Raw genomic sequence first — 10485 nt, forward strand, 5'->3', positions numbered from 1 at the left:
TCGTGGACTCCTCTTTTTTACATTCGGTTTGATTACATATGCAGATTATTTGAACCAAATTGCACGAAAAAGTCAATGATGCAATTTTTTTTAAATTCAATAAATATGCAGCAAAAAAATTATACGTTTTTTTCTACATTCTTGAGCATTTGATAAAGGAGAAGGTATGATAAGCTATCTAATTGGCCCCCTATTTTAGTGAAAAATTAAGGACAATTGTTTTTCTGAAATATATGTTTTTTAACTTCCATAAATATCGAACTAATAAAAACACCATTGAAGTTCGAATATTTTTAACTTTTAACAATCGAAACGACACGTTTTTCTTTGCCTAGTAACGCAAAAACAACAAAATGGTCGGTATACCTAACAGTAATATCGAATGAATTAAGTAGGAGCGGACGCTCGCCCCAAGGAGATATTTTTAGATATTGCCAAAAATGTAATGTTTTGTCACCTTACAAAAGGACTTTTTGGGGCGAGCGTCCGCTCATATTGAAATTTTAAAAAAACTGTCGGAATTTTGACCGAAAAACTTACTTTTTACCGGTTGACGGAATGAACTCGTTTTATTTCCCGAATTTACGTACATGTTTCCAAGCTCATTTTCATACACGTAGATTAAGTTAAAAGACTTATGTTGACTTTTCCAGTGATATAAATACATGGAAATCAACAACGAATTTTATTTAGAATCTAATGAACAATAAATAGTTCATTTTGAAATGCCGGATTGTAAGACTTATTTTGTGACTCTGTTTCTGTCGGAAGGAACTGACACGATAGATTACATTGGCAACCCAGAGAGCCGTAAAACAAAGGTATGTACTTCAATATTTTTTATATAAATTGAAAAATGATTTGATTAGAAATCTGTTATAAAACATTTTGTAAACAGAGCAACAAATCGCCGATAAACTTGAGATAATGTGATGACAAGGAAGCGACAGACGATCATGAGCAATGCCAATGGCAAATATATTTCTGTAGAAAATACTATGCGGTAAAATACACGTATTTTTTGTTTCAACTTCGATATTTGTAAAAACTAATCAACCCAGCAAGATTTATTTAGTTTATCAACTGAATTAGAGGGGGAAATATCCATCACTGATTTTGACAAAACATTTAAGTACATTAAAATTACGTTGTATAAGTGATCAGCCGCCGTGGCTCAATGGTACACATCGCTGCTCTGCAACCTAGACGGACGTAGATCGTATCTCAAGCACAAATTTTTTTTTTTTTTTTTTTTTTTAAATATATAAATAATATCACCTGAATGTAATAATCGGTTCTTTAAGGAAATAACAAACATAACAAACACTTATAAGGCACAAAGATGTTCACTAGACCTATATCATGCGGGAATTGTAGATAATGAATATTACTGTTATTTCCTTTCATGATTTTATTGAAAGTGACTTCTCATCTTAAATGATTAAACAACCAACAAGCAAACAATTAAAGGCTATGCTTCCCTGTCACGCCAACTCTGTGTATTTTTAAAAAATATTTCTGCTTTGTATCCATCCATCTGCTGAGTATTAAACGCCATTTTCGAATGATTTTTATAGTCAATTCGTATGTGTCCTTGTCGGTGTTGTTGCAAGGGGGGTTACTTCCTATTTTTTTAGTGGTATGAGTGTGCTGCAAAACAGGGTAAGTTTTTCATGCACTGTTTGTTAGAACAGTCTCCCTTTTTCATGTACTGCTGGTTAGAACAGGGTCGTCCTTTCATGCCTTGCTGGTGAGAACAAGGTCTTTTTTAAACAAAGTATTTTTCTGGAACAGGATCGCGTATATAACTGTTTAAGATACAGTATAGAGCCCAGGTCTAGAACTGCATCTATTTTATACGGTGTAGAACAGGGTATACATTTTTTGAGCGTGTATAGAACAGGGTATGTTTTTTCAATATTTTTGCTTAGAACAGGATATGTGTTTTTCAATATTTTCTGGTTAGAACAGGATATGATTCGGCAAGTGCTGTCTGCACAGTTATGCCATAAAGGATAGTCAGTAACCCAACCCCACACCCCAACCATGCCAACCATGCCAACCACAGCGAAAATCTCATACATTTTTAATCAACATAACTTTTTTTCTTTTTTTAGATTCGAGATACGACCATACGTTGTACGTCGCAGCAATACCCATGGCTTGGTTTATTCACGCATGGATTGTCCTAGACATTAAGAGATGGCGGTGGTAGTGAAAACATGTATTAAACTTAATGTAAGTTGCAAAATTATTCAGTGTTATTGATTATACTTGAAAGGGGCATTATGTACCATATATGTAATAAAATAAATACATGTACGAAAATCAAATACATATTATCAAGTCCATGCATCGTAAACTGTTTGTTAAAGACTTTTAATACGACCGCAACATTTTTTAGTTATATTGCTATCATGTCGTTGTCCGAGACACATTTGGTTTCCAAACAATAACTTAAGTTTATGTGAATGAATCGCTTTAAAATTTTAGCAGATGGTTCAATACTACAAAAGAAAGGTAGGGATTAAGTTTGGGGGTAATACATTTAGGAAGTCGGGGGACAAAAAATGACCAAATACATGCAAGAATTATATTTCAGTTTTCAGTTAAAGTGTATGGATCGCATTGAAATTGTAATACAAGATATCATACCTTAAAGGAGTAGGCTGGGATTTACTTAAGGGTAATTTCTCCAAAGGGGGGAGGTAAACAAAAAGGGGTTCAAATTTTTTTTCGATTATACAATTGTTTGTGTTTTATGTGTAATTTTGTCTGTTTTTTTTTTATCAGAGTGAGCATTGGGACAAGTTGCGCTAGAGGCTGTATCTAATTCGGAATATTCTCATTGCACAAAAACTTTACAAATAGATATAGGAAGATGTGGTGTGAGTGCCAATGAGACAGCTCTCCATCCAAATAATAATTTATAAAAGTAAACCATTATAGGTCAATGTACGCCCTTCAACACGGAGCCTTGGCTCACACCAAACAATAAGCTATAAAGGGCCCCAAATTACTATGGAAACCCATTCAAACGGGAAAACCAACGGTCTCATCTATATAACAAACATGTTACTATATCCTTTACGCACCTGCCCCAGGTGACTTCTGCATTTTGATAACTGCTTAACAATCTTGTTCGTGAGCACTATCCTCGAGAAGGATACTATAATAACCCTTTTTGATTTTTATTTATGCATGTTGTGATTAAAAGTGCTAGAATATAAATAAAAGCTATTTTATAAAGAATGTAATGCTGCTTTTGGTGCAATGGTCAAGAAACACTAAACATTACGGGTTATATGACTACATATATTATTAACTCATGTATATTTCACGTTATGGGTTTTTTTTTTTTGTATTATCTATATTGTATTTTTTTAATATGAATATCGCTGTACTGATTATGCCCATTATGGGTCCTCTATAGGAAATAAAATTTATCTTATCTTACATGCTGATATTTTTTTTTTTTTTTTTATATTAATCATTAATATTTGTTTACATTTTTCCAGGTGACTGATGGCTAAAGAGTTCAAGTGTGTGGTTTGTGGTAGATGTCATCTAAAATCTAGACGTAAGATAACAACTAAAGCACTGAAACTGTTTGTAAGAAAAAGAATTGAGCGAAACCTTGAAGAAAATGATGTGATATGTGAGAAGTGTAGATCAATATACAGGAAAACACTAAAAAAGTAAACAATGAACAGAAAGTTTCAAACTGTCTTTCCGAGTGTATTACAGATGACAGCGACTCTGAGTTTGTTATAAATACAGAAGAAGCCGTATCCACGAAAATGTTAAGTCCGAAACAAATTGAACTGAATATTTCTTCCACTCACACATCACATAGATTCTGCATTGTATGCAAGAAGGAAGGTACCAGTATAAATAAGTTATACAAAGTTCCTTTACAGGCAAGAACCCAAGCCTTTATAAAAAATGCCGTTTTTATAGATGGAAATACACGCTGTTGCAAACATCATTTATCTGAACAACTTTTCGACGACACATCACTTCAAGCATTAACTGCAAAATACACTACAACATATATGAATCATTCTGATATAACTTCATTATTAGAAAATGTGAGAAAAACCTTGGCAACCTCTCATATCCTGAATTTTGACAATCCATTATCATTATCTGATGGTGACTATTACAATCTAACTGGATTATCAAAGCAGCAATTCAATGAACTCTCCTCATATATTGTATCAGCACGTCAAACCAATGTTAGGTCTGTACGCACATGTATAGCTGTCTTGTTAACAAAACTAAGGACAGGACTTCCAAATCATATACTTGGAACAATATTTTCGTTAGCCAAAAGCCAAGTGCAAAGATGTATTCATAGTGCCAGAGTTTCCCTTATGCAGGATTTTGTACCACATTTCATTGGGTTTCAGCATATAAGCCACGAAGATTTTGTTCGGAACCACACCACTCCAATAGCAAAAACTCTGTTTGCCAATGATTCTGAAGATGCTGCAATTATTGTCATGGACGGTACTTATATCTACCTTCAGAAAAGCGCTGATTATGAATTTCAGAGGTTATCATACAGCCTGCATAAAAACAGACCGCTAGTTAAACCAATGGTCATAGTAGGAACAGATGGATATATCCTGTCAGTACTGGGTCCCTATTTTGCAAACGGAAAAAATAATGACGCGGCAATAACAAAGCACATGATTTCTGTCAATGCCGAAGGCATGAATGAGTGGCTAGAGACTAGCGATGTTTGTTTGGTCGACAGGGGATTTAGAGACGTGGTAGACTTCTTAAGAGAACAAGGGTATAACGTAGAAATGCCCGTTTACCTGAAGAAGGGATCAAAACAGCACCCGGTAGAAGAAGCCAACGCCAGCAGACTAGTAACCAAAGTGAGATGGGTCGTTGAAAGTGTGAATGCACGAGTTAAACAATGGAGGTTCTTCGACAAGGTAGTTTCTAACCATTTCATTCCAATCATTGGTGATTTATTACGGATTGTATGCGCTGTTTGCAACAAATTTCGGCCACCACTTACTGGAACACACCCTGAGGATAAAAGTATTGCCGAAGCAATGCTTGAAAAATGCAAAAAGGGAAATGCAATCCAAAAGATGGTGACGGAAGAAGGCTTATTGACCAAACGTACCATTTACAAATTAGTTGATGCATCAAATGTTTTAGATGAACTAGCTGATTTTCCAGTTCTGAGTATGGATAAACTACGAGAAATAACCATGGGGTATATCAGCTTAAACAGGCCCCTAACTATGTCAGAGAACACGAGGGTGAAGACGGAAAATTTGAACTGTATGTGTGCAAAATCAAAGCAAACCTGCTCAAAATTAAAATACAATCTAGGCATAGTAACAAACTTTCCCATACTGTCTTCATAAGTTACAGTGAAGAAGGAGATATAGAAGGATGGTATTGTACATGCAAATCGGGAGCACGAGTAGTTGGTTGTTGTGCACATGTTGCAAGTGTGCTATGGTATCTGGGGTATCAAAGACTTGAACAGCAGTCTGGATCAAGGAGAGACTTTAAAACATCTGTTTTAGATGCATCTCACATACCAAGTTCTGATGAAAGTGACTGTGATTCTTTGCCAGAGGAGTGAAATAACTAATACAAACTGTGTGTATGTGACAGCTACTCTTCACTTATATTTTAGGGCATAACTTTAATTAAAATTATATAAAATATGTGAATACATGACTTATTTAAACATTCAAGAAAATGTTTAAATAAGTCATGTATTCACATATTTTATGAGCATTTACAAATAGCTAATGTCTTACTCTCATTATTTACCAAATCATGCTGATTTAGTCATTATATTGTGGTTAAATTACTTTTCTATAATAAAATGGTCATAACTTATTCATGTTAGTAAATTTTATTGTCAATGCAAATGTTAGTATTAAAACAATATTTTCATATAATTTTTCGGTGTACTTAAAATTGGAATATCGAAATCTCAGACGATAAGGAGTACACGGGCTATTAAACAAATTGCTGTTCATATACATTTAACTTACATGAGATTGTTGTATTTTGTATAAGAAAAGACTTTTCAATCAAAATGTAGTAACATAAAAAAAGTAGAACGCTGTTCTCATGGTTATTTAATAGTCACGTATTAAATATATTTTGTGTTTCCATGATACCCACTGAGTTTATAAGTCTAACATAAGTCGAAAACCTTACCTGTTTGGAGCAATGGAAAATTATTTTTGTTGATTTTAAAGTTTAGAATATAAGATGGTACAAACTAGAATAATAATACTCTTGAAAAGTATCTTAATATGTTTGTTAAAACACTTTCCCTTCTGACTTGCTGTTGTTGCTAAGGAAATACTAATAAATATATACATGATGTTGATAACTAGAACTACAAAAAGCAAACGCAAGCCGTTACTCAAGATTTTAATATTGCCTAATAAAGTCCTCCGTGGTTTCCAGAGATCATGGCTTTTACTAGATTGAAGCTATTACTGTAACGCAACGCATACTAAATATGCATCTCGATAATTTTAAGCATTTGACACCACCTAAAGTATTTTAAATATTTCAAAACCATTTCAAAGAGATAGTTCACCAATAAAGGATATTTTATGGTATTCAGTAAAATCTGTTGCTAGGCAATAAACTGTTCTTGTGAGAAAAAATGCTCTATGAAAAGATCTTCTAATGAACTTTTATGCAGTTATATGTAAAGAGAGTGACTAAAAAGACCTGTAACATACTAGTATCTTATAAATTGTTAACCGTTGCTATGCAACATTTCTGTTGCTACGTTGTTGTCAAGCATTTATACAATAGAGCTACAATTAAACTGACATTTTCATTTCTTACCAATTGTTATTCTTGAACATGCATTCTGTTTTCGCATTTATTTGTACTAGTACAATAAAATGACTACTTCATTTGCAGTTAGCTTTAATTTAATATTTTATGCTGTTGCTAACAATATTTGTGTTGCTAGGCTCAATATAAACCTAGTAAAAAACAATATGGATTACTCACACATTGTATTATAATGAAACACCATTATATGAACACAAACAATGCTAGATGCATTCTTAAAAGGACAAAAATCACCTTTAATTAACCGTTGCTAGGGAATATTTCTGTTGTTAGGTTGTTGCTAAGCATCCTGTAAACTCAAATTGAAGTGACTATTAATTTGTAACTTCAAGTTATTCTCAAACCAACCATCTTATCTGGAAATATGGTTATTTGTACAGATACAGTAATTCATATCTGTTTATTTTATTATATAATTAAAACGGTTGCTAGGCAACCTTCTTTTTACCGGAACATAAAAAAATCATTTTTTTTCTAAGTTTCTATACTAAGGCTAGCAATGGTACGAATAAAGGCTTCTTTGGAGAGGGGCCAAAAACGTCCCTTATCATACCTTCTCCTTTAAGTTATTTCTAAGCAAAATATTTCATAAATATAGGATACTTATATCTCACAGAACTTATAAATATTTTAAATAAAACAGCATGACGTCTTTATCTTTTAAAAAAAAATCATTTCTATCTAGTGGAAAAATACGTCCACAAATCCGAATTTTGAGCAAATATCTGCAATTTCGACCTCATTTTACTCAAAAAGTAGCACATGAAGATATATTTTTTATTACATATTTGATTTCAGCAGGCAAAAGATGGCCTATATATCGTAAGGGGAAAAATTCTCACCGTCAGAAATAAACTGTTGGATATGCCCTTAATACTATTTCTCACCATTATTTTTGTTATGGCAAGTGGTCAATAGTTTACATTGTCTATACCAGAAGATGCCCGCGAAATCGCGATACAATTAGTCAAGTGCAGGGGCGGATCCAGCTATTTTTAAAAGGAAGGGTTTCAACTGTTTGTCCCCTTTTAAATGCATAAATCGTCAGAAAAGGAGTGTTCCAACCACTAAAACCCATCCTTGATACGAAAATTAAGTCTGAAAACAAACAAAAATCGTAGGGAGTACTTCGACTGTGCGCAAAAGTGACCGATAACGGTCTCCGCGGAATTTGGATATTTCTAAAACATTGCGGTTTTTTTTTAGGAACAAAAATAGTTTCAAAGACAAATCTAGGATGTACAATAATTGTCAAAGGTACAAGGGTTGTAACTTAGTACTCCAGACGCGCGTTTCGTCTACATAAGACTCATCAGTGACGCTCAGATCAAAATAGTTATAAAGCCAAACAAGTACAATATTGAAGAGCATTGACATCCCAGAATTCCAAAACGTTTTGCCAAATACAGCTAAGGTAATCTATTCCTGCGATAAGAAAATCTTTGGTTTTTTTTCGAAAAATTCAAAATTTTGTAACAGGAAGGAGTAGGAAATTTATAAAAATGACCATATAATTGATATTCATGTCACCACCGAAGTGCTGACTGCTGGGCTGGTGAAACCCTCGGGGACGAAACGCTCACCAGTAGTGTCATCGACACAGTGGTGTTAATAGTTATCAAAGGTACCAGGATTATAATTTAGTACGCCAGACGTGCGTTTCGTCTACATCAGTGGCTCTCAGATCAAAATAGTTATAAAGCCAAACAAAACACTACATTTCTACGTCACATCACAAATATGTCCGACTTTATATTGTTTCAAAGGAGTTGCAGTTCAATAAAATCGGTCTCTTCCTTTAGTAGTATAGATGCAATGTTTGATCTAGTTACGTTACATTAGTAATTATTGTATTTGTTTTCTCCTATTGCATATTTCTTAAGCCTTGCTGTACTGTCGTGTGTAAGCTGACAAATAAGGATTTTGTCGATACTAAAGGCCGAATTACAACGTGAGTTCTGAGACATATCGTCGTTTGTTCTGTGCTGGTTATTTTTTTCGTTGACAATCTAAGCATATTCTTGCCTAAATTTCATTGGATAGTTATTTTTCTTAATGCCAGAAAGAATATTTGACTTAAACTTAACGATAATGAATTGTAGATTTCCCATCTGTAGTGTTATTTCACCTTTGGACTTTTCATAGTTCATTTCATAAAATATATCATATATGATCATATGTAAACGAGGAAATGATATGTAGTTTTGAAAAGCAACTTGCATATGAACAAAATATCGATTAATCACAACGTAAAGACTTTCCAATTAAACTCACTCTATGTTTGATTTATATGTGCAATTTTAATTAATAAACTCATCATATATACCAGGATAAAAACATATGTACGCCAAACGCTGGTATCATTTACATACGACTCACCAGTAACGCACGTATTAACAACGTTTAAACACCAAGTGAGGCACAAAGCATGCATTGAGCAGTAATAATTGAAATTGGAATAAGTAACTAAAGTTAGAGGTTAGCATGATATTCAACTATAATAAATATTGTTTTTGTATTTTATCAGTTTTATACAAAACTTCTAAATGAGGTGAAAGATATAATCCTGGTACCTCTGATAACTATATGCAGGCTTCTTTAAACTTTAATGTTGATGTTGCCGAATATCGATTAGATATGTGATATCGTTGTTATTTTCGCGTCACTGATAGATCTGTATTAACGTCAATAAATATCAAAGGTACCAGGATTATAATTTAGTACGCCAATAAGTTGTTATACAAGAATCATATTTTTAAATCCTTATACAAAGAGGAGTTTATGATAATACAACAGTTTTGGTTACTAATGTACGAAAATGAAAAAAGTAGTATTTCAAATAATATAACATCATTCAAATGTTTGTAAAACCTCGGTCGTTGAAATGTCATAAGTATTGCAAACGGAACACTTTCCGTGCCAAACTTTAAAAAATGACAAAGGATCTTCCTTTTTTAGCTATTGTTTACAAGTTATAAGATTTTAGCCAAGATTGTTCCCAAAATATACACATCTAGCGTCATAGCATCTATTTGATACAAATAAAAATTTTCGGTCTCATGTAAACAATTACTATGTTTACTAAAAGTCAGTTGTCATCAACTATTCCACATAAGGCTGAATACATTTGATTGTTTACCTACAGGGTTGAACAGAAATACTAATCAGTAGAGAGATCTAGTGCAAATCTACAGTGTTTTTCTAATTTTAAATTTATATTTTGTTTCAGTAAGGGAACAAGTCAAGCAAGGACTTTTGCAAACAGTCTGAGGAAATATAAGTGGAACTTTGAAACTGGATACTAGTATTGTGGAAATAATGTTGTTATATTTCTTTCTCAATACGATAGGCAGGTATAATAAAAAATATTATCATCCTTCCCTACGGCTATATCTGTTTCCTCAACGTATCCGTAAAACTCGTATCACGATAGCGCGTGCTCTGAGGAAACATTATCAACTTGAGGTGGAAATATCAACAAATTCTCCCAACATTTATTCCATCATTGTAATGATAGCATGTAACTTACAAAGATGATCTGCACAAATAAATTACCCTTGCATAACATTTTTTGCATTGTGCAATTTTCATGTTGCCAAATTTACCTTTTATTATTGA

General features: G+C 33.2%; 1 protein-coding gene across 1 annotated transcript; it reads left to right on the plus strand.

Moving 5' to 3' along the window:
* The first annotated feature begins 485 nt into the window (after positions 1–485).
* On the plus strand, positions 486–5686 carry LOC143047132 (uncharacterized). The gene is made up of 2 exons (XM_076220084.1): positions 486–2238; positions 3519–5686. The coding sequence occupies exon 2, from the start codon at positions 3801–3803 to the stop codon at positions 5391–5393; it is 1593 nt and encodes a 530-aa protein (XP_076076199.1). The 5' UTR covers positions 486–2238; positions 3519–3800; the 3' UTR covers positions 5394–5686.
* Positions 5687–10485: the final 4799 nt, after the last annotated feature.

Source organism: Mytilus galloprovincialis, chromosome 10 (genome assembly GCF_965363235.1).
Source record: "Mytilus galloprovincialis chromosome 10, xbMytGall1.hap1.1, whole genome shotgun sequence".
Lineage (NCBI taxonomy): Eukaryota > Metazoa > Mollusca > Bivalvia > Mytilida > Mytilidae > Mytilus > Mytilus galloprovincialis.